Consider the following 23,408-nt stretch of genomic DNA (forward strand, 5'->3'; position numbering starts at 1 on the left):
CACTGCGAGTGTTTTTCTGTCCCCAAATCATTAATTCTGAGGCTGGAGCAGCAGGACAGGCCCCAGGAGGCTTCGTGCCCTGGTTGCACGGAGATAATTAGGGAAATGCAATTATCATCTAGAGGGGCGGTCCCTCCTCCACGGTGGGAGCCGGTGGGCCTACAGCCCCTGGGGAGACTGGCAGGACCGCTCCCTCCTCCTTCCTGGGGAGCCCTTGGGCCCAGAGGCTGCAGGCGGAAAGGGCAAGGGGTGACTGACTCCGCTTCCTCTCTTCCAGCAAGAGATGCTCCGCTACAAAGAGGTCTGCTACTACATGCTATTCGCTCTGGCCGCCTACGGGTGGCCCATGTACCTGATGCGGAAGCCTGCCTGTGGCCTCTGCCAGCTGGCTCGGTCCTGCTCGTGAGTACCCCGTCCTGTCCTTCTGGCCGGCCAGCGCGTGCGGAGGAGCCGAGGTCCCGCGGCTGGGCCAGCCTGTGGGACGCTCTCCCTGAACAGACTGTGCCTGCTGCCCTGCCCCCACCTCCCCCGTGGTCTGCAACCCTCCCTTCCTCTCCTCCACCCCGCCTGTGGGCCTCGACCTTTCTAGTCGCGCATTATCCCCAGGCAGGGAAGAGCGTGGGCTTTGGAATCACGCAGATTCCAAAATCTGCTCTGAATCCAGATTTTGTCACCTGCAGCCTTGGGCGAGTCGACCCCCCCTACCTCTGCAAGGCTCGGTTTCTTTATCTGTGTAATGGGGATGCTGGAGCTCTTTTGAGAGGATTCAACGATAGCTGTCCAGCCTCTGGCACTGCTGGTTCCCTTCCCCTGCCGTGTCTGTCTCTACCTCTCTCAACCACTCCCCTCTGCCCACATCTTGCTCCCTCCTGCTCCTGTCCTGTACTCTGCCTCTCTGAAAGAAAGGATTTTCTGCAGCCCGCGTCAGGGGCCTGGTGGACTGTGCTTCCCTAAGTGGACCAGAGAAGGGCACAGCTCCAGGAGGGGCCCTTCCCCGTCCTCGGTGTGTCCACCCTCAGTGTGGCCCAGACAGAAGGAGGACAGCTCCCTGGCTCCCTGGTCCCGAAAGGCTGGCAGGCTGGGCGGCAGCTTCTGTCTGTGACACCCCTGCCCTTGGGGCAGCCACACCTCTCCTGCGGTGCCCTTTGTTTCCAGAAGGCTGGGTGGCCCTGGGGACCTGGTTCTCCCCATCCCCCCCCCCCCCCCCCGGCCCCAGTGACTCACAGGGCGGACCACACACCCCACGCCCCCTCCCACAGCGGGTCCTCCCAGCGTCCCTGGGAGTCCCTGCCGCTGCCTAAGAAGCTTCTTGAAATGAGCACCAGACCAGGAGTCCCGGGACCTGGGCTCTGACAGGCCCTGCGCCGTCACTCACGGGCAGGGTGGGGGCATCATTTGTGCAGGCGGTGTCTGTCCCACCTGCGCATGAGGTATTTCGGAAGCCAGGGAGTCACTGGCAGGCCGGGCACTCGGGGTGATATGCAGGCAGGAGGGATGCTGCTGTTTTTTCCGCTCCCCGGTGCTGCAGGGAGAGAGAAGACGGTCCTCAAGGCCAAGGGTTCAAGCCCAGGTCTCTGTCCCTGAAGGCCACGCTGCGGTGGCCATGGGCTGACCGGGGTTAGAGAGAGGAGACAGCTGCCTGAGAACAGGAGTCTGGCCCCCAGACCCAGGCCGGCCCCCACTTGGCCCTACGGTTGGTGGGAGCCTCTCCCAGCGTGGGTTGAGGTGGCTGCCCACCCCAGGCCCGGTAGCTTCCGAGATGCAGCCAGACCCTGAGTTTGCTCAGCGAGGCTACTCCTCATAGGGATGTAACAATCCCTTAGATGCTGCTTGAGTGAAGACAAACCTCCCAGCATTGCCGAAATTCAGGCTCCTTAATAAAATCCCAGCTGTCATCTCAAGACAGCTGGCAGACCGCGCTCTTGTGTCCGCTCCGGGCTCCAGGGCTGGTCGGCTGGGTGCTGGCTCCCTCTGGTGGCCTGAGGAGCCCCTGCACTCCCTAGCAGGGTGCCCGGCTCTGACACTCAGCCCCTCGTTGAGGGGGATGCCTACCCCGTATGCCTGGTGCTGGGGACACAGCGGTAAACCAAGCAGAGCAAAGCCTGCCCCGTGGAGCCATCGCCTGGTGGAGAGGTACAGACAGTACACAGACAGGGACCCGGAGCCCGTTGGAGCAGATTGATGCTTTGGGGAAAAATAAAGTCGGATGTGTCGTCAGGCTGGGGAACGCTGGCAGGGGCCTGGCTGTGCTAGATGAGGTGTCCAGGGTGGACGTCCCCGTGACATACATTTGAGCAGAGGTCTGAAGGAAGTGAGCAGTCCTGTTATGAGATATGGCCAGTGCATCTGAGGGCAGTCAGGAAGGCCGGTGGGGCCGGTGGGGCCGGAGGGAAGTCGGAGGTCGCAAGCCAGAGAACCAGGGCCTGATGGGGCAGCGCCCTTGACCCTTGCAAGGACTCCAGCTCTGACAGTAGACAAGAAGGGCATCGCTGTAAGGTTTTGAGTGAAATGATGTGGCTTGACTCATGTCTCAGAGGCTCACCCTGGCTTCCGATCGAGAATGCCGAGGACAAGAGTAGAAGAGGGAGACCGGTCGGGAGGCCGCCACGACACTCCAAGCCAGAGATAATGGTGGAAAGGGTGGGCGCCAGGGAAGGTGGTTGGAGTCCGTTCTGAATCTGAAGGCAGGGCGAGCTGATGTGCCGACCGCCAGGCCGTGGGACGAGAGGTGGGGGGAGGACCCAAGGCCAGGTCCAAGTCTGGGACTGTGCACAGAGCAGCTGGGTGTGGGGGATTCAGGGAGCACGCGGGGGTGGACCATCGGGGACTGGGACCTGGCATGGTTGGATGGGGGCGTCTGGAGGCCGGGAGCAGGGCGGGCGGTTCGGTAGCTCGGAGGAGGTGTTCAGTGCCGGAGAGCAGGAGCAGGTGTGGTGAGCGAGAAGGCGGGAAGATCGTTGCTCTGGCGGAGGACGAGCCCCAGGAGGCTGCCAGTGAGGGAGAAGCAGTCCAGGGGTGAGGGGGAGAGAGCGTCGAGGGCGAGGGAGATACCCACCCGGTCCCATGCTGCCAGGAGGCCAAGTAGGCTGAGGACCCTGGGACTTGCGAGGGAGGTTCCAGAGAGGACGGCAGAGAGAATGACTCTCCCAGGTCTCTGAGCCCTCTGCCACCTCACCAGGTGCTGCCTGTGCCCTGCGCGGCCCCGCTTCGCCCCGGGAGTCACCATCGAGGAAGACAACTGCTGTGGCTGCAACGCCATTGCCATCCGGCGCCACTTCCTGGACGAGAACATGACCGCGGTGGATATCGTGTACACCTCCTGCCACGACGCGGTGAGGGGCCGCCCGCGCCGGGCCTGCACTCCCTCTGGGGCTGGGAGGTGGTCCCCGACCCCACACCCAACACTGGGGCTTCTCGGCCAGCCTTTTGGGGGAAGGGATCAAGGGAATAAGCAGTGAGGGCCTGGGGAGGGGGCGGCGGTCTTTCTAGACCCTGCAGGCAGGACAGCTGCTCTCGGGCTGTCTGAGCTGGAGAGGAGCCTGGAGGGCAGGGCCGGCTGTGTGCCGGGTGGGGAGGGAGCCCCCGCCAGCCCTGCAGGGCCCAGCGGCCAGGGGAGCCGATTCCGTAGCAGGAAGACCTGCTCAGGTCACTCATTCCCCAAGTCTAGCCCCATCCCAAGGCCATTCGGCTCATGAACCCCCTTATCCTAGGTCTATGAGACCCCCTTCTACGTGGCAGTGGACCATGACAAGAAGAAGGTGGTGATCAGTATCCGGGGAACCCTTTCCCCTAAGGTATGCTGCCTGTGGCTCCCAGCCCGCCCCTGTGGACACCCTCACAGCCCCCGAGGGGTGCCTGTCATCCTCACCCCTCACCCCACCCCTCACCCCTCACCCCACCCCTCACCCGTCCTCTCTTTCCACAAGGATGCGCTGACAGACCTCACTGGTGACGCTGAGCGCCTCCCTGTGGAGGGGCACCACGGCACCTGGCTGGGACACAAGGTACGCCCCGTTCTGGGCCCCTTGCCTTCTCTCCAACCCTGCTGGCACACAGACCTGTCTTGTTGCTGCAGTGGGGGGCCTCCCTGCTTGCGCCACCCCCCCATCACCCCCCTGAGGTGCAGATTCGTCTAGAAGTTCACTGTGGCCCACCCACCAGGACCCCCACGGTCCTACCTGGCCCAGATACTGTCCCAGTAAAGCCTGAGGAGGCAGCACCTCACCCTACTTGACCTCCTGGCAGCACAGGACCCAGGGGGTCTCTCCCTCGCCCTCAGACGCTCTCTCCCCTCCCTCACTGGCAGCCTCCTGGGGCTCGTCCTCCACCAAACCACTGGTTTCTGGTAGACAGACATGCCACTCTTCTGAGCCTCAGTTTTGTCATCTGTGAGCTGGGACTGATGTGAGAAAGTATCCACCAGGCCCCACAGCCAGGTGGTCAGGAGGGCCAAAGGGGAAACAGGACAGGATTAGTGAGCTTCCAGCCACTGGTTTTTACTGGTCTCTAAAAGACCTCCCTCCCTCCCTGCCCGTGACACCCACCTCTGTTCCTCCTTACCCAGGGAATGGTCCTCTCGGCTGAGTATATCAAGAAGAAGCTGGAGCAGGAGATGGTCCTGTCCCAGGCCTTTGGGCGAGACCTGGTGAGGCACTTTCCCTGCCAGTGAGCCCTGGCCACGCTGGCCCTGCCTCCCCGAGGGCCACACTGGGGGCAGGATGCGTTGAACGGTGGCGCCTCCCCAGCAGGCCAGGCTCCTACAGCCTCCTTTGATGCCTGGCTCCCGGCCCCCTCCTCACTTGCTCAGTCCCTCCCACCTGCTCTGACACCTTCCTCTTTTGCACCAGCATTTCTTGGGCTCCCCTGCTCAGCCCCACCCAGTTGTGAGCACCTGTTCCATGCCAGGCACTGGAGGCCCGAAGATGGTTCGGGCCAGGGGCTTCAGAATCTAGAGCAGGCGATGGAAAATCGTTGCAGAGCCGATCAAAAGGGGGTCACTCTGGTCGGGGTGATCTCCCGAGGTGCTGCCAACTGCTCTTCCCAAAGCCAAGCCGTCCCTGGTCCCCGGAGAGCCCAGTCTAGCGTCTGGGGCACAGAAACAGGGGCAGGTGAACAAGCGATTATAACAGAGTATAATCTTTACAGAACGTACGCTGTTACACCAGAGTATGGTCACCATGTATGAAGGTCTGCCACAGGTGTAGATGCAGCGTCTAGGAGGAAGTCAGCCTCTCCTGGAAAATCAGAAAGGGCTTCTCCAAGGAGGTACTCTGAGCAAGGTTTGGAAGGATGAGTAGGAGTTTGTTAGAAGAGTCCCCCCGACAAGTTGCTCTGCGTGAGTCTAGCTTGGCCCTCTCTCTCTGCCCCGGCAGATGCACAGCACAGACACGATCCCGGGACTCTGGGAAGACCCTTCCGCCTCCCTGGTTTCAGCTAGTCCAGACAGTCAGCGGGGCAGGGCTCTCAGGTTTCTCTCGGTTTTCAGGGCCGCGGAACCAAACACTACGGCCTGATTGTGGTGGGCCACTCCCTGGGTGCAGGCACTGCTGCCATCCTCTCCTTCCTTCTGCGCCCCCAGTACCCTACCCTCAAGTGCTTTGCCTACTCCCCACCAGGGGGCCTGCTGAGGTGAGCAGCCTGGGGCCTCGGAGTTGGCTTGGGTTGGCGGGGGCTAAAGCCTTGGGAGCCGGCCCCGGGCAGTCTGGCTTCTGGTCTCACGGGGGCCTGGGAATGGCCCGCTAAGCGCGGGGGGTTGCTGTGTCAGATGCCAGGCAGACCCCAGGATCCACGCCCGGCAAAGCCTCACTGGCAGGAAAGGTGCGACAGGCGGCGGGCGGCCTGGCCTGGCACCCGTGAGCTCCCCGGAGGGCCTCGAATCACAAACTGACCCCAGGAGTGCCGGAGCGGGGCCCGCTCACCACCCCTGCCTTAGCACCCCCTGGCTTCCTTTGCAGCGAGGACGCCATGGAATACTCCAAGGAATTTGTGACAGCTGTGGTTCTGGGCAAAGACCTTGTCCCCAGGCGAGTCGCAAGTCACAAGTTATGCCCTCTCTCCACGGTCCCGGTCCCAATCCCGGTCGACTGTTCCTCCCTCCTCGGGGGATTCCCATCTCCCCGGGGGGAGTCCCAGAGCCCCCAGAGCCGGAGGACGGGCGGCCCCACCCTGCCTGACCTCCCTTCCCTGGCTCGGCCCTGCCGAGCTGCTGACTCCCGCCTGCCTGTCCACCCCTCCCACCCTGTGATCCTGATGGCGTGGTCTTTTTGTTTCTGTGGCTGCCATGTGCCTGCCCGCTCTGCCCCCACACCCCACGCCTCTCCCGGGCCCTGGCCAGGCCAGGCTGACACCCGTCTTGCCTCCTTCCCCAGGATCGGCCTCTCCCAGCTGGAAGGCTTCCGCAGACAGCTCCTGGATGTCCTGCAGCGAAGCACGAAGCCTAAAGTGAGCCCCCGCCCCTCCCTCCTGCCAGGGCACGCTGGGCCCTGGGCACCTCACCTGTCCTGTGCCCTGCCTGTCCCTTGGCACAAAGCACAAGAGGCCCCAGCCATGTGAGGCCAGGCTGTGTGTGGCTGATGTCATGGGAACCCCAGGCCCTCAAACTCTCAGACCTCCAAGCTCACCACGTCTCCCTGCTCCTTGCACAGAGGGGGAAACCGAGGCTGAGGCCCAGAGTGGGCAGGGGACTTGCTGTTGCTTACACAAGCTGTAACTGAGTCAGGAAGGGAACCAAGGGCTCCTGAGTCCCCATCACCCACAGCTTCCTAAAGTCAAGAAAAAGCAGGCCCGAAGCCCGGTGCTTCGACTTGGCGACAGGAAGCCCCCTGCCAAGCCCGCTGCGGCTCCCCGGGCTCCATGAGCCGGGCTGCCACCGCCGGAGGGGATCTGGGTGCACTTTGTTCCGATGTCCGCTGTGGCTAAGGAGAGGATCAGCCCTTCCTCATACCTCATCAGGTCTCAGAGGAGGACACTGGGGGGCTCCTCCTGTGGCAAGCCGGCCTCAGCATGCCAGGCGGGGGCGGGTGCTGTGGCCAGGTACCCGGAGACAGGCAGGCAGGGGCTGACCTGCACCAGCTTGTCCCCTGGGACCCCCAGGCCGGCCCCCACCCCATTAACCATCTCTCCCCAATTTGGCCTGTCCCCAACCTTGGTGCCCATGACCCTCCGGCAGGCAGGGCCCTGGGTCAGGCACCAGGTGGCAAAGGTGGGCAGGGCAGCAGAGCCTTAGGGGGCCATGTCTGCCTGGAGGAGCCTGGTTCTGGAAGGTAGAGCTGTTCCTATCAGACCCAGGCCTGTGCCCTTGTCAGGCCCAGGAGGCAGGTAGCTGGGAGCCAATCCAGACGTGCCCAGGCCTGGTAGGTGCAACTGCGATGAACTTCGGGTTCTGTTCTGTCTCTGACTCAGGAAATGACCTAGAGCAAGTCCCTTCCCTTTGCTGGGCTGTTTCCCCATCCTCTAGATAAGGGGTTGACCGCTCTTCCAGCCCCTTTCCAGCCCTGACATTCAACAGTGTCCTATCATCTGCCCTTGGCACTGTTTGGCCATCCTGGCCGCCATATGCCTCGGCCACTGCCTCCTTAGGTGGGCACTGTCCTTCCCTCCACCCATGGCCATCCCAGCTCCCACCTGTCACCAAGGGCCCTCCTTCTGAGGACCCTTCTGCCCCTGCCCACCCAGCCAGCCCTGCTCAGCTCTCTCCCCATCTCCCCCCTGCCCCGCACAGTGGCGAATTATCGTGGGGGCCACCAAATGTATCCCCAAGTCGGAGCTGCCTGAGGAGGTGGAGGTGGCCACGCTGGCCAGCACGCGGCTCTGGACCCACCCCAGCGACCTGACCATCGCCCTGTCAGCCAGCACCCCTCTCTACCCACCCGGCCGCATCATCCACGTGGTCCACAACCACCCAGCAGAGCAGTGCTGGTAGGGTGCTGCCCGCGACCCCGGTCAGCTGGGGGGGAGGCAGCGGCCAGGGGGGTGGGGGACCGGGCTGGCCTTGCTTCGTCACCCCTCGGAACGGGACGGGGCGGGGGTGGTGGGCAGAGGCTGGGAGATACTGGCCCGGGACGCTCACTGCAGGGGTCGCCCTATCCTGGGGCACTGGGAACGGAAGAAAAGTCCAGAGCGGGACTCCAGGCTCCTCCCTTGGCCGTGTCAGACTTTGTTCCTGAGCAGCTCTTCCCATTTAGGGGCCACGTAAAAGCAGAGGCCCTGGAGGGGTCACCCTGAGGCCCCGGCCAGCTCACACCTCAGGTGTCACTTGGCATCCCCTCCGGGATTAGACGGCAGCGGTTTTGACAGGGGCGGGGCAGGGGTGGGAGCGCGAAGGTGGACAAGCTACACATCGACCTCTCTTACTTCGTGCTCTCTCAGAGGGTGGGGCCTGGGTCCTCCTTCCCAGCGACCCCTCCTGCCCAGGGTTGGGGCAGGTGTGACCCCGGCCGCGAGCAGGTAGTAGGCTGTGTAGGGACGGCGGCTGAGGCCCATTTGGCATAAACGGTTCCTGGCTGGGGTGGGGGTGGGGGTGGGGGCTCAGGGTGAGGCGAGAGCAGGGAGCCCGGGGACCTGGGGGCCTCGGCCGGGGAGTCACCCCCACTCAGCTTCTCTCCGGCGCCTGTGTCCCCAGCTGCTGTGAGCAGGAGGAGCCCACGTACTTTGCCATCTGGGGCGACAATAAGGCCTTCAACGAGGTGATCATCTCGCCGGCCATGCTGCATGAGCACCTCCCCTATGTGGTCATGGAGGGGCTCAACAAGGTGAGAGCCCCCGCGCGGCCCCGGGCAGTGACGTCACCTCAGCGCCCCGCAGCACTCTGCTGGGCTGTCTCCGTCCCCACGTTACGAGCAAGGGTGCAGACTCTCAGAGGAGTGAACCAGAGCTCGTGTTCTGGCCCCCACGCCCCCGCGGTCTACTTCGCCACGTGGCCCCGTAGTGGGGAGCTTAGGAGATTCTCAGGGACCTGTCCCCGAGGCGGGCTGAGCTTAGAGGGCCTGGAGGCCACCTGGCACTTGACAGGTGCACCACCACCCACGGGCACCCTCAGCCATCACCTGACCGCGGAAAGCTGACCATGGGGAAGGGAAACCCCAGCCTGGCCCATCTGTGGGGCAGGCCTTCCTGGTGGGGCAGGGACCTGGGCTGGGGGGACAGGGGCGGGGCGCGGCTCACCCCACGAGGCTCTGGCCTGAGAAGCCTGGCCTGCTGCCCCGCCCCCCCCCCCATGTGATTGTCACTCCTCCACCACCACCACCGCCAGCTTGCCCGACCCGTCCCCAGGTGCTGGAGAACTACAACAAGGGAAAGACGGCCCTGCTCTCTGCTGCTAAGGTCATGGTGAGCCCCACTGAGGTGGACCTGACTCCCGAGCTGATCTTCCAGCAGCAGCCGCTGCCCACAGGGCCACCCGTGCCCGCCGGCCTCGCCCTAGAGCTGCCCACCGCAGACCACCGAAATAGCAGCGTCAGGTGAGCCCCGGGCGCCCAGCCCCAGCCCACCCCAGAGGCCGCTACAGGTGCCACAGTGTGTCCCAGAGCACGACTGTCTGTGCGCGTGTGTACTCTGTGCACGTACTGGGCCCACGTGTTCACGGAGCTCTGCGCACGTGCACAGGAGAACTCGATCTCGATCCCCTCTGCTCAGGGTCTCCCGATCAGCTCCCACTGCCCCCGAGCCTGCCATCACTGAAGCCCGTGTGGGATAGTGGCCGTCTAGGGACGCACAGACACACGGCCACAAGCACACAGGTTCGCTCGTGGCCATCTGGTCCCAAACAGATGGATACCCACGCACTTACATACGTGCACACATACGTGTTCGTGTTCAAGCGGACACATGCACATACGTGTTCACAAATAGCTCCAAGTGCACAGAGAGCCCACGCCAGGACAGGCAGCCGTGCACGTGAATGCGTGAGTGCACCTGTGCCCAGACCGAACCACGGAGACACGTTTGGGGTAGCTGACATACAGACGCTTGGTGTGCCTGCCGTACACAGAACACAGAGCCGTGCATGCATGCTCCCAGGCCCACCCACACTCCGTATTCACGCACACTCTTACCAGGGGGTGGCTCTTACAGGGTGCCTCCTGGCGGGTGGGAGTCTTCCTGGCTCTCTGGGACCCTGCCCGCCCAGGTTACAGATTTGGCCAGGAGGCTGCTCAGAAGGGTGGTCGCTGCTTCCTGGCCCTTGGCGGGGACACCTGGACGTCTCTCGCTCTCCCATTTGTGCATTTCCTGTGGCAACTACATGACCACATGAGGGAGCCACTGTCCCCTCGCAGCAGCGGCTGCATCACCGCCCCCCCCCCCCCCCATTGCCCGGTCCGGTCCGGTCCCTTCCGCAGAGGGCTCCAACCCATGGCAGAGGCTGGAGGAACCCCAGTGTGAGGAAGGAAGTGATCACAGTCCTGGGAGAGGTGGGGGGAGATGGGGGTGGGGGAAGATAGGGGGGTGGGGAAGGGTGGTGCTGGTGCTGAGGGTCTGAGAACCTGTGGGAGCAGCTCTGGGCAGTGCTCTTACCCCTTCCCCCTCCCCGTTTCCCCCTTTCCCCTCCCCCCTTCCCTCTCCCCCCCCCCCCCACCATTGCCTCATGAGTGACCTGGGGCAGCCAGTCTCTCTGAGTCTCAGGCTACCCACAGGTACAAGGTGCCCCAGCAGTGCTCCCAGCGGGGGCCTTAGGCCTTCAGGGCTCCTTACCCACAGCATCAGCCAAACAGGAGTTGTTTTTAAAAAACAACGGTCCCTGGGGCGCCTGGGTGTTTCAGTCGGTTAAGCCTCTGACTCTTGATTTTGGCTCGGGTCATGATCTCACGGTTTGTGAGTTCAAGGCCCACATCAGGCTCTGAGCTGACAGTGTGGAGCCTGCTTCGGATCCTCTGTCTCCTCTTTCTTTCTCTCTCTCTCTCTCTCTCTCTCTCCCTCTCTCCCTCCCTCCCTCCCTCCCTCCCTCCCTCTCCCCCCCTGCCCTGCCCCTGCTCACTCGCTCTGTCAAAATAAATGAACATAAATAAATAAGTAAGTAAGGGTCCCTGGGGCGCCTGGGCGGCTCAGTAGGTTAAGGGTCGGACTCTTGATCAAGGCTCAGGTCATGATCTCACGGTTCGGTTCTTGAGTTTAAGCCCCACCTCCGGCTCCTTGCTTGGGATTCTGTCTCTCCTTCTTTCTGCCCCTCACCTCCTTGTGCGCTCTCTCGCTCGCTCTCAAAATAAACTTTTAAAAAGCCCTTTTTAAGAAATAAATAAAAAAACTGAAAAAGAAAAAAAATAAGGGCCCCTGCCCCGGGCCGTTCAACAACCGCGAAATTGACTTTCCCCTCCTCTCCTCCCCGAGGTCCCTCCCGCCCAGAGCGAGTGGGAGGAGTCTCTGCCCCTCCTGAGTCTCACGCCCCTCCCTGCCCCGCCCTCCCCTCTGTAGGAGCAAGTCCCAGTCCGAGGTGAGCCTGGAGGGCTTCTCCGAGGGGCGGCTGCTGTCCCCGGTGGCCGCGGCCGCAGCGGCCCGCCAGGACCCCGTGGAGCTGCTGCTGCTGTCCACCCAGGAGCGGCTGGCGGCGGAGCTGCAGGCCCGGCGGGCGCCGCTGGCCACCATGGAGAGCCTCTCAGACACCGAGTCGCTGTACAGCTTCGACTCGCGCCGCTCGTCAGGCTTCCGCAGCATCCGCGGCTCACCCAGCCTCCACGCCGTGCTGGAGCGCGACGAGGGCCACCTCTTCTACATCGACCCCGCCATCCCGGAGGAGAACCCGTCCCTGAGCTCGCGCACCGAGCTGCTGGCGGCCGACAGCCTGTCCAAGCACTCCCAGGACACGCAGCCCCTGGAGGCGGCCCTGGGCAGCGGGGGCGTCACCCCGGAGCGGCCCCCCAGCGCGGCGGCCAACGAGGAGGAGGGGGGCGGCGGCGACGGCGGCGGGGCGGCCCCGGGGGCCGAGCTCGCGCTGCACAACGGGCGCCTGGGGGACTCGCCCAGCCCTCAGGTGCTGGAGTTCGCCGAGTTCATCGACAGCCTCTTCAACCTGGACAGTAAGAGCAGCTCCTTCCAGGACCTCTACTGCATGGTGGTGCCCGAGAGCCCCACCAGCGACTACGCCGAGGGCCCCAAGTCCCCCAGCCAGCAAGAGATCCTGCTCCGCGCCCAGTTCGAGCCCAACCTGGTGCCCAAGCCCCCGAGGCTGTTTGCCGGCTCGGCCGACCCCTCCTCGGGCATCTCACTCTCGCCCTCTTTCCCGCTCAGCTCCTCGGGGGAGCCCATGGACCTGTCGCCCACGGGTCTCAGCAGCCAGGAGTGCCTGGCAGTGGACAAGATCCGGACTTCTACCCCCACTGGCCGAGGGGCCAGCCCCGCCAAGCAGGACGACCTGGTCATCTCGGCTCGCTAGCACCCCAGGCGTGGCTGCCGGCTGAGGCCCAGGCCAGAGTAGGTGGCCCCCCTGGGCTCCTGGGTGGCTGCCCCCAGGGCCAGGCCGCTTTGAGGAGAGGCCCCCAGGGGCCGGTTTAGCCTCAGGCACGGGGCACTGCTGCTGAGCTGGGGGTCCACGTCCCTACCTCAGCTTAGGACCACCAGGCGGCTGGGATCTGGGTCCTCTAGATTGGGGAGGGGTGTGATGCAGGGGGGAGCCTGGGGCAGCCGGCCCGGTGGGCAGGGCAGCGCTCTGCGCTCTCGGCCTGCCTGTCCCCCACAGGGCATCCCGGCACCCCCTATTCCAGGACCGGCAGTGGGCATGCTGACTCCCCATCACTGCCCTCTGGCTGCTCTCCCAGGGCCCAGATGGAGAGCAGCCCTCTCCCCACATATTCATGTCTGTGGTCCAGGCTGGCATCTGCCCTGGCCACCCCCCAGATCTGGTGCCTGCTGGCCAGCCCCCTGGGGTGACCCCACACCAAGGTGGCCCGCAGTGCTGTGTATGTTTACAGAAGCCACTGGGCTGGGCTCGGGATGTTTCCTGGGCTTGCAAGCCCCCCTCTCCCCCATCGTGTGTTCTGAGCAGGGAAAGGAGGAAGGCCAGGCTCCACAGAGCCCAAGGCAGCCATGGAGCCTGGAGGGGCCTGGAGGGGCCTGGAGGAGGGTGGGATCAAGACTGCCGCTTCTCTGCTCCGTGCCCCTCATGCCGATCCCTCTGGCAATGGGTCCTGGGCACCCTGGCCTGCCCTGTCTGCCCATTAGTTCCTGGCTTGCCTTCTACCCCCAGGGATCCTGGCCACTCAAAGGGTGGAGGGCACAGTTGTGACCACCCCTGGCTGCAGAGTCAGTGCCCTGGGAAGAAGGAGGGCACCCAAATCCCCCTTCCTTTGAGGGCTCCGTGTAACCCCTTTATATCACCTCGCCCCCACGCCTAGGCAACCTCAGGCCCTGGGATCTGAAACCAGACATGCCTCCACCCACCAGCCCCCCTCTTCACTGGCCTGAGCTCCTTCCTGGCAGCGGGGTTTTCTTCCCTACTCCCTGCCCCCCCCCCCCATCAATGTCCTGTCGGCAGGAAGTGAGGCCAAGAGCAGGGTATTGTGGGACCCGACTAAAAGAGGTGCAGGAGGGCCAGGGGCTCCGGGGCTGTCCTGGGTTACTGGAGGCCTCCCCAGCCCACACCTGAGTGGGGTTCCTTCCCTGCTGGGTTGGGGAGCCACAGGGAGGTGGAGGCCAGCCTTTCCCCAGAAGCCCAGTGGGGGAAGGTCCGAGCTGGCGTGGCGCGTGTGTGCATGTGCATGAGTGTGTGGCGCTCCTGAGGAAGGGGCTGCTGGGGCCCCCACCCCACCCTACCTGCCCTGCCACTTTCCCAGCCTGCCAAGAACACAGCCAGTGACTGTGATGGGGCCCGTGCCCGGGGCGGGGGGGGGGGGGGGGGGGGGGAGGAGCGGCGCACAGGACGGCTCCTGTCCCCGGTGCGGTCTCAGATGTGTCCTACCTGCTGCTCTGATCCCCGGTTTGGAAAACTGATGTGTGCCCAGACGCTGACTGCCCGCTTGTGCCTTCGTCTCCTCGGAGGCATACTCCCCCACTCTGGCCCCCCACGGCCTCTCCGGGGCTGCTAGACGCACTCCCCTGACCAAGACGCCCCGCCCCACACCCTCATCTCATGATGACTCGTATCTGGGGCCTGCGTCCTGACCCTGGTCCCACACACAGCTGGGACTGGCCTGGACACTGCCCTAGGACCCCTGCCCACCCTGACGGATGGAAACAGAGACCTGGGAGCTGGGCCTCCCTCCCTCTCTGACACCCACCCTCTCCCAAGACTCCAGGACACTCCCCCCGACACCCCCCCCCCCCCCCCCCGCAGGCCCGCTGCTGGCATAGCCTGGGCCCAGCGCAGAAACAAAATGGAATCAATAGCTCTTAGAGTTTAAAAAAAAAAAAACAAACAAAAATCGTAAATCAGAGTAAAGTTCCAACAAGCACCTCAGCCAATTGCAGGGAGAGACTTGGTGTCTGGCCTTTCAATTCCTCCTCTGCCAGGGTGGCCCTGGGACCTCTAAGGGGGCGTGGTCCCCACCCACGCCCAGGACTGAGCCATCAGGGACAGACCCCCCACCCCCAAGCCTGCAGCCACACGAAGGTTACAGACTTGGGGCTGGGGCAGGCTCGGACTCAGCCCTGGAGGCCCCAGGGTCAGCCCACCCCGAACCCGCCCCCTCCCCACCGCACCCCTGCAGGATGGGCCTGCTGCCCATCTCTCCCCTCCTCCCGACACCGCACTTGGGGGGTCTGAGCCACCCCCCTCAGCCCAGCTAGGCTCAGACCCACTCCCCCTCTGTCCCCCAGACTGCAGCACAAGCTTTCCCAACCTCGAGCGGGCCTGTCCTCCCAGGGGCCTGGGTGACCTCCATATGCAATCGGTAGCGAGCAGCTGGGCCCCACAGACACTCAGGCACTGTACGTGCCATCCCCCCATGACTTTTTGTACTTACTGTATGAAAGATCCAAACTAATATTGCTGTAAAAAGGAGAGACAAATTAATATAGCTTATTCTATAAATATATCTGTATATAAAGGTTTCTGTATATTGTATAGAGCTGTGTATAAACTGGATGTAGAAGCACCCTCGCTGCCTTGAGTGCTGTCTTCCCAGCAGATGGGGATGGGGGTGGGGGGGGCCCTGAGACTGGCTCTCACTGCTGTCGATGCCCTGGTCTAGGACCACACTCAGAGGGACAGAAGCCACTCGAAGCCCCACGCGAATGGGGGCAGGCCTTTGTCAAGCCCTGCCCATGTGAAAGTCTTACCAGGGGATCCGAGTTCATGACCCCATTAGGGCCTTGAAAGATGGGACTCGGCAGTCCCTATCTCCTCCCCGAGGGGTCTGGGGCTCAGAGAGGGTGAGAGACCACAGAGCCGGCATGTGGGGCACCAGGTTGGTCTGACAGTTCCCACGCCTTCCCCCCGATACTGAGAACTAGAACAGAGAGAGGAGGCCACTAACTCCAACACCCCCCGCCACCATCAGGGTAGCACCGAAATGCAAGGGCCACTGGAAATCTTTGCTGAGTGCTTCCTCAGCAGGGTGCACAATACCCAGCCAGGCGCACTCAGGGAACCCCAGGGACCCCAGCCCATCCTGGGGACACTGAGGCCTGGGGAGCGGCTGCAGGGCCTGGGTGAGTGGGGCCTCCCGCTGGCACCAGGCCTGACCTGCCTCCTCCACACGGCAGGTGGCGCTGTTCCTCCAGCCAGTCGCAGGGCGATGGCACAGTGCGGCCCAGGCACTGACCCGGCCAAGCTCTGACCTGACCTTGACCTTCCCTTTCCTACACTGCCCACCCTCTCACCCCGGAGTCCAGAGTGACCCTACTTGGTGAAGTTTGGGGGAAGGTGATGGAGCAGTGCCTTTCTTCCAACCCCAGCCTCTTTGGACAGAAGCGGAAGCTGAGGCTTGATAAGGGCCAAGTCGTGCTTAAGGTGACTCAGGCTGTGGGGACAGATCTAGGACCAGAATTCAGGCCTCCTGGCTGAGGACTCTGGCCTCCACCCTCACCTGTGTGGTTTTCAGAGGCTCTCCCCACTGTACAGTCTGAGTTTGCAAATTACCCTATCCAATTAGTGCAGAAGCAGAAGACACAGAGGGCCAGAGAGGTTCTGTGACTTGCCCAAGGTCACACAGAGGATGGAATGGGGAAGGGCTGGGGCGGCGCTGTGCCCCCCCATCCCCACTCGGGCCCTGTGGTCAGCCCCTTCCGTCTCAGCTGGGAGGGAGGTGGGAGAGCGAATGTCCTGCAGGGCTCCCCTGACCTCTCTTACCCCGCCGGCCTCGCTGACACTACATTCCCACATACCTTGGGCCTTCCTCTCTTCCTCTGTAAAATGGGCAGATGCCAGGGCTGTATGAGCCCATGGGGGCCATCAGGACTCCTGCAGTAGGGAGGCCTGGCCATCTGGCTAGCTGATGAGTCCCCGGCCCCCCCCCGGCTCCTGGGCTGGCCTCGGGGCCCCGCTGCTCTGTTACTCCAGTGCCCCTCAAGTCTGTAGCTCCCTCTCCCCAGTGCTGCCTCCTGCCGGCCCTGCGGCCACTCAAGGACCGAGGGAAGTGAGCCGGAGTGGAGGAAAGCAACATGTATTGATCACTCCCCCGGCTTTTCACCTACACACTGCGAGGCGGGAATAATAGGCTGATTTACAGACGAGTCCTCCAAGGACCGGAGGGCAGGCCTTGGAGGATGGCGGAAATGGCTGCAGGGATCAGCTGCGTCTGCTGGGCCAGGGATGAAACATCGGTTGCTCACTCGTTAAAACGGCTTGGCGGCTGGGGACTCATCTCTGTGGATGGCTCCCTCAAAGCCCCGGTCACGCAAGATTCCCTTGAGCTCCCTCTCCAGCCCCTAGCTACCGCCCTGCCCCAGCCAGGCTTGGACCCCAACTTCATTATGGAGTTTGGGGGTGGCGGCATGGACTTCCGGCTCAGCCCTGGAGTCTGGGACTTAAGCCCCTCCTCTCCCCCAGCCCAGAGGTGGGAACCACGGGGGCTCACTGGCATAGTGGAAATCGGGGGAGACGGTAGGGCCAGGCCACCTCCCACAGGATTAACTGGAACCTCCACCCCCCACCCGCCCCCCCCAGCATCCAGCTTCAAGGCTACCCCCAGAGGCTTAACAACCCAACTTGAGGCGTCAGGGTGGCGGGGACGACATGTGCATATCCCACTCCTTTGAGGACCAATACGAGGACCACGCTCGGCTCGCCACGATGGCCCTCAGACGGTGGACATTTCGGCGCCACGTGGAATATGGCGGAAGGACCTGTGGGTAGGTGGAGGCTTCGAAAGGAGCCGGCTTTCCAGCTGGTCCCCGGGCGACTCCTAAAATCAATTCATGTTCAAAAATCACATGGCGAAGGCGGGTGCCTACTCTGTCCGCAGGCAGGCCTGACCGGGTGGGGGAGGGGGCAGGGCAGAGAATAACAATTGTCTTAAGGGAGGCTGCAGAGGGAGAAAAACCTCTGGGGTGTATCAGCTGGAAAAGAATAGGCATCTCAGTGTGGCCCTCTCCCCCCTTCGCAGCCCGGCCCCTGCGGGGGGAGTCCGGGTCAGCACACACAGCTGGGGCCTCCAGCAAGATCCCATTCTATATATCTAAGAGCAACAGCTCGGAGAGCGGCCCCCGCAGGGACAAAACCTCATTGTGAGGCGTCCGCCGGCCTGGGCGCCCCCTCCCCCAGCCCCAGAACTGTCGTGGCATTGACCCTCCTCGGTGGGCCACCGCGGGCCTGCTGACTGGGCCACATCTGGGGCTCTGGCACCGGCCGCCCCTCCCCCATGGCTGGCCCCCGAGGATGGGGAGGGCTGCCTGGGTGGGAGCAGTTTCCCACGCCCGTGCCCACTGAGCAGCCCGGCTCGTGTCCCCCCATGCTCGTCTGGGGGGCCATCAGCGTGGTGCGCGCTCGGCTGGCCGGGCTGGCGTCTCCAACTGCCGGCCGTCCTCCTACCCCCCTGGGGTAGGTCCCTCCATCTGTCAAACGGTGGTCAGGTGGGCTCGGTTTCCCAGCTCTGACTTGCCGGATCTCGGGATCCCAGGAGGCTATGGGCAACTCCGCTCCGTCGTGAGACCGTGCGCTGGGTCCAAGATGCCACAATTCTCGGCTTCCCAAGCGTCAGAGGTGTTCCGCAGTTGGAAGACGCCATCATCCTACATTCGTCCCATGTACGTTTACCGAGCCCGCACTGCGTCCCAGGTAGTGTTTCTTGGCGTTGAAGCTAGAGCGGTGGCCGAGCGAGAACAATCTCTTACCCTCACAGAGCTTCCAATCTACAGCAAGAAGGGTAATCACAAAAACTAAGTAAAAGTCTTGTACACGGTGAGAAAGAAAGGTAGGTAGGGGGAACTGCTTTAGGTAGGGTGGTCAGAGATGTGGTGACCGATCCAAGACCTGACTCCTGAGAAGGAACCAGTCATGTGGGGACAAGCATCATAGACAGGTGGAACAGCACGCAGGGCAGAGGTGTGCCTGGCGTGTTCGAGTGACGGCAAGGAGGCCTCGGTGGAGAGAAGAGCAGGAGCGGAGGGCAGTGGTGTGGGCTGGGGCAGATCGTACGAGGCCTCAGGAACCAGGGCAAGAGGTTTAGCTATTGTTTCGAACGCAAGGGGAATCTACTGATTTTGGCAAAGGAACAACATGATCTGATTTACATTTCCAAAAGAGTGGTTTGGGAGGTTCTGGAGCCCATCACTGAGGGGAGAGGCAGTGCAGTTGGGCAGAATAGAGACGAGGAGGTGCCCCTGAAGTGGAGACAGAGAGACGGGGATGGTGGGTTTAGGAGGTAGAACCTTCGGGCCTCACACCAGCACACAGGGAAACAGTGACTGAGAGGCCGTGTTCCAGGTCAGCCAGGATCTGGCTCCGAATGCTGCCTTTGACCCCAATTACCTCGAAATCTTTAGATCTGTGCTGTCCAACACCGCAGCCACACACGGTCATTTAAATTTGAACTCCTTGCTCCGGTCGGTTAAGCATCTGACTTCGGCTCAGGTCAAGATCTCACAGTTCATGAGTTCGAGCCCGGCATCGGGCTTTGTACTGACAGCTCAGAGCCCGGAGCCTGCTTCGGATTCTGTGTCTCCCTCTCTTTCTGTCCCTCCCCCGCTCACACTCTCTCTCTCTCTCTCTCTCTCTCTCTCTCAAAAATAGTAAATAAGCATTAAAAACAAAAACAAAAACGAATCTGACCTGCTTGAAATGAAATAAAATGGAAAAGGCAGTTCCTCAGCCTCCCTAGCCACATTCCAAGCGCTCAGGAGCCACATGTGGCCAGTGGCTTCCATACGCTGGACAAGGCAGGGAACGTTTCCATCGTCACGGAAAAGTTACACAGGGCAGCGCTTCCTCCGATAGTCCTGAGCATCACTGAGCCTCAGTTTCGTCATCTGGAAAAGGCCCATAACCGTATCTCCTTGGTGGGACACCTGAGAGGGTCAAACGAGGTAACTTGACACCTGTGACGTCCCGACTGCGAGTCTGACACAGTGCTCACCGGATGTGGGTTGGTGTTCTTGCTGAGGTGGGGGTGGGCAAGGGGAGGAAAGGGGGTGCCTTCTGAGGTTTGCTCTGAGACTAAGATTCAGAATCCTGCTACCCTCCCCTGCCCGAGGGGAGGGCGGGGACTACGGGGCAGAGCGTGGCCGCGGCCCCCGCCACCCCGCCCCTGCCCGGCCCGCACGCGCCCCCCAACCCCGGTAGGACCCCGCGGCTCCCCCGGCCGCGGGGCTGCAGCGCGGGCCCGGCCGGCAGGGGGCGCAGGGCGCGGCGGGCGGGGCGCGGGGGGCGGGCGGGGGCCGGGCCAGGGCCGCGCGAGGGGCGAGCGCGGAGGCGGGCCGGGCGGGACCGCAGCCGGAGCCGAGCCGGGACTGTCGCGCGGGCCGCGCCGGCGATGCCGCGCCCCCGGGCCGGGCTGTAGCGGGGCCGGGGCGGAGTGCGCGCCGGGCAGGCCGGACATGGAGGTGGTGGACGAGACGGAGGCGCTGCAGCGCTTTTTCGAAGGTGAGGGACCGGGGTGGGGGGGGGGGGGCGGCGAGGGGGGGGGGGAGGACGGCGACCCGCCTCGCGCTGGGAACCCCCGGGCCGATCCCTCCGGGGCCCGGGACCCCCGACTATGCTTCCACCACGCCGGGACTCCCCAGGATGCCTCCTCTGGGCCGGGCGCCCCCCACCCCAACCCCCCCAGGCTGGCACCAGCCTGCCGCGCTGGCTCCCGGGGCTGGGAGTCTCCTGGAGGTTACTGCCCACCTCCACCAAAGTTGGGCACCCCCTCCCTGCTCCCCGCAGCGCACAACTTCCTTGAAGCTGCCTCCCCTTCCGTGCTTGGTCCTTCCTTCTAAATGCCTCCCAGGATCTGCAATCCCCCGCCCCCTAAAATCTGACACTTCCCACCCCCAGTGCCCTTCCCGAGTTTGGGGACCCTTTACTGTGCTTCCCTGGAACCGCGTACAGACCCAGACTCCCAGACCCCCTTTGAGGCGGGAACCCCAGGATGCCTTCCAGGATCTTCCATGCCTCTTAGGCTGGTACCCCAGCCCCCAGCATGCCTTCCAGAGTCTGGGCCCCCTGCCTAGAGATTCAGGCCCCTGGGTCCCATTCAAGCGGACACCCTACCCCCAGCCTGACTCCTAGGAGCTGAGACCTCCCCACTGTGCTTCTCTGAGACTAGGACCCCCTTCAAGACTGTCAGCCGCTTTCTGCAAGGCTGCTCTCTCCCGCAAGGCTGAAATTCCCATTGAAGCAGCTACCCCTCCCCTGCCCGGGGCTTGGAACCCCTCCCCAACATTCCTCCGTGGGCTGGATTCCCCCCACCCCCAAAGGCTTTCCGGGGCTAGAACCTTCTTGAAGTCCGCATCCCTGCCGCCAGCCACCTCTGCGCCCTGAGACCCTCCCAAAGTTGTGAACTGCATCCTGCCGGCCCTCTGAGATTCCTCGGGGCTGTTTCACCCACACCTGTCCCTGGAGCCCTGCCTCCTCTGGCGGTTGCTCCTCACCCCAGGAATGACCTCACCGCCTCGCCTCGACCCTGATAGGACCCTCCCCGGGGCTGGGATCTACACACACCCTACAGTATTTTCTTCTTCCCCTGCTCCCCACCCCCCCACCCCACACTGTGGTTTTGGAGATCTGCTCCTGCATCTAACCAGACTGTCCTCCCCTCTTCCTGAGTAGCCTCTGCCCCTCCTCCAGGTCTGTCCCCCTCCTCCAGGGTGCTGGATTCAGGAGGGATGGGACAGTGTGGGAGGAGGAGGCAGAGGTGCAGGCTGACATCTCCCAGCTCACTCTGCTTCTCAGACCCTCACGGGAACATCTAGCCAGACCCTCTGGCCCCTCTTGTGCTCCTCGCCACCAACTCGGGTAGCCAAGCCTCTGTCCCTACCCTCTCTCCAGTCCCTAAGCCCACATCCTCCCCTCAGTGGGAACCTGCCTCTGGGGGTGGGGTGGTCCAGGGGGCAACACGGTGCTGGGGCCATCTGGCTGCAGAGCCGCGAATCGTGGCCCGAGGTTCAAGCCTCGTACTCCGATACCTTTGGTGTCCAGGAGGGAGAGAGGAAGGCCTTTCTTTGCCTCAGCGTCTCCCTTTCTGTGACTTGGGGGTAGCAGCCTTTGTCCACTCCTGTTTGCTGAGTCGGTGAGGACATCCCTAGCCCCGGGCCTCCTCACTTCAGGGTTGTGGACACCCCAGCAGACCCGGACCCCAAGAAATCAGGCTTGGACTAGGTTAAATGGTTGATCCTGAGGTGGTTGGGCCATTTGAGGGTCCTAGGCAGTCACCTCCCAGGTGACTTGTTCTCTCTAGATGCTGTTCATCCTTTATGAACCGTCAAGGGGGCTGGAGGCCCCTGGGGAAGCAGGAAAGGGACATTGCTCCTTGCTTGGGGGTATTGTTTTGGGGGTGCCCTGAGCCGGCTAGATACCCTGGATGACCCAGGGGCCAGCCCCCCCCCCATTGCTTCCTACAGGACCCCGTGCCCCAGGCAGAGGGGTGGGCCTGGCTGGCCCAGGCTCCCCACCTCCTGAGCCAAACTTTCCTTCCTGGCCGTGGGTGGGGGGTGGGGGCTGACGCCACAGCTCAGCCATGCGGCCGGCCTGGCAGGGAGGCTGTGCTGCTCCCTCCGGAGAGATAAGAGGAGACTCAAGAATGTCTGTGGGGAGCAGGGGTGGGGGTGTGGGGCTGCCAGCTGAGGTGGGTGGAGGGAGCCAGGGGCCGGAGAAGTGTTCCCAGAGCCTGAGATGGGGGGGAAGGTGGGCGGGTGCTAAGGGTTAGGACTCTCCCTGGCCACTTGGGAGGGGAAAGCCTGGCAGGGATCAGGTGTTCCATGGTGCGTGGGGGACAGGCCCGAGTGTGCTCGTGAGTGTGAGTGTGAAAGCAAGTGAGTGTTGAGCATGTGGGTACGTCGTTCCTGAACTCTCGCACTTGGGGCTGGAACCTGAGTTCTCGTCCTGGTGCTAGCTTGGCCTTGGTCACTCTCTGTGGACAGTGGGCACGACGGGCAGGGTCTGTGCCTTCAGCTCTGGGCTAGAAAAGGGCTTTGCTGAAGGGCAGGGGCCTGTCGAGACCCCTTGTCTGACATCGCCCCTCTCTAGGAACACCCAGCACATGTCCTGGGTCCTGCCCTGTGCAGTGAGCCAGGCTGTGCCCCACCCCAGGGTGGTGGGCTGGGGGGCTAAGGCGCTTTGGGCCTCGGGTGGGAGGCTGGGACGGGGCGGCCCCTCCAGGCTGGTACAGCCGGGCCCCCGTGACCGCCCTGCTAATCCCCTAGAAGGAGGCTACGGCCGCCCGGATCGGCGGGCACAGGGCCTTGCAGAGAGGGGACCCTCCAGGCAGGATGCACTGGGTCCCGGCAGGTAACAGCGTTGCCTTGGCAGGTATATTCCTCTCATCCTGATCGGGTGGGGCCTTGGGTTCCCAGAACCTAGTCAGGGACAGGGCCAAGACAGCATCAGCAGATCCCGATAGAACCTTAGAGGCTCTGGGGCCAACTCGGCCCCTGCCGCTGAGAGCTCTGTGACCCTGTGCTGAGCCCTCACCCTCTCTGGGCCCCTTTTCCTCAGCTGCCAGACAGGAGGGGGTGGCCGGGAAGGTCTTGATGATACTTTCAGATCTGCTGAGCCTTGTCTCCCAGCTCTGGGAAGGAGGGATGTTTTTGAGCATACAAGGTGGAGGGTGCCGAAGTCTGGTTCCAGGGGCACATTCCCCCCCGCCCCCTGCCGTCGGCCGCCTGCCCGGCCCCAAAAAACAGGTGCTGTGGAGGAAGCCTTACGGCCTGAGGGGAACTGGGCTTCCAGGAGGTGCTGAAAAGACCTTTGAAAGGCTGGGGGACCTCCACTCGGCCTCTAGAGCCCCACAAGGGCTGGAGGTGGGAGGCTGGGTTTCCGCTCCTTCAAGGCCCGATGGGCGGCTTGGGCCGGTGACTTCCCTTCTTTGGTCTCATGTCCTCTCCTGGAGTAGGCAGGTGGATTG

General features: G+C 63.3%; 2 protein-coding genes across 9 annotated transcripts in view; both read left to right on the forward strand.

Annotated features, from left to right (window-relative positions):
* DAGLA (diacylglycerol lipase alpha) overlaps window positions 1-13,778 on the forward strand; it is a 61,714-nt gene extending 47,936 nt beyond the window's left edge. The window contains exons 9-20 of the mRNA XM_042958432.1: window positions 278-402; window positions 3,179-3,332; window positions 3,711-3,794; window positions 3,927-4,004; window positions 4,565-4,645; window positions 5,486-5,628; window positions 5,955-6,023; window positions 6,369-6,441; window positions 7,721-7,917; window positions 8,621-8,750; window positions 9,271-9,458; window positions 11,407-13,778. Of these exons, the coding sequence (XP_042814366.1) occupies window positions 278-402; window positions 3,179-3,332; window positions 3,711-3,794; window positions 3,927-4,004; window positions 4,565-4,645; window positions 5,486-5,628; window positions 5,955-6,023; window positions 6,369-6,441; window positions 7,721-7,917; window positions 8,621-8,750; window positions 9,271-9,458; window positions 11,407-12,364 (2,280 nt within the window). The 3' untranslated portion in view covers window positions 12,365-13,778. The remainder of the gene's footprint in view (window positions 1-277; window positions 403-3,178; window positions 3,333-3,710; window positions 3,795-3,926; window positions 4,005-4,564; window positions 4,646-5,485; window positions 5,629-5,954; window positions 6,024-6,368; window positions 6,442-7,720; window positions 7,918-8,620; window positions 8,751-9,270; window positions 9,459-11,406) is intronic.
* A 6,030-nt stretch (window positions 13,779-19,808) lies between these two features.
* MYRF (myelin regulatory factor) overlaps window positions 19,809-23,408 on the forward strand; it is a 33,843-nt gene continuing 30,243 nt past the window's right edge. For all 8 annotated transcript variants that reach the window (XM_042958785.1, XM_042958776.1, XM_042958779.1 and 5 more), the window contains exon 1: window positions 19,809-19,945. In XM_042958785.1, the coding sequence (XP_042814719.1) occupies window positions 19,900-19,945 (46 nt within the window). In that variant the 5' untranslated portion in view covers window positions 19,809-19,899. The remainder of the gene's footprint in view (window positions 19,946-23,408) is intronic.

This window comes from Panthera tigris, chromosome D1 (genome assembly GCF_018350195.1).
Source record: "Panthera tigris isolate Pti1 chromosome D1, P.tigris_Pti1_mat1.1, whole genome shotgun sequence".
Lineage (NCBI taxonomy): Eukaryota > Metazoa > Chordata > Mammalia > Carnivora > Felidae > Panthera > Panthera tigris.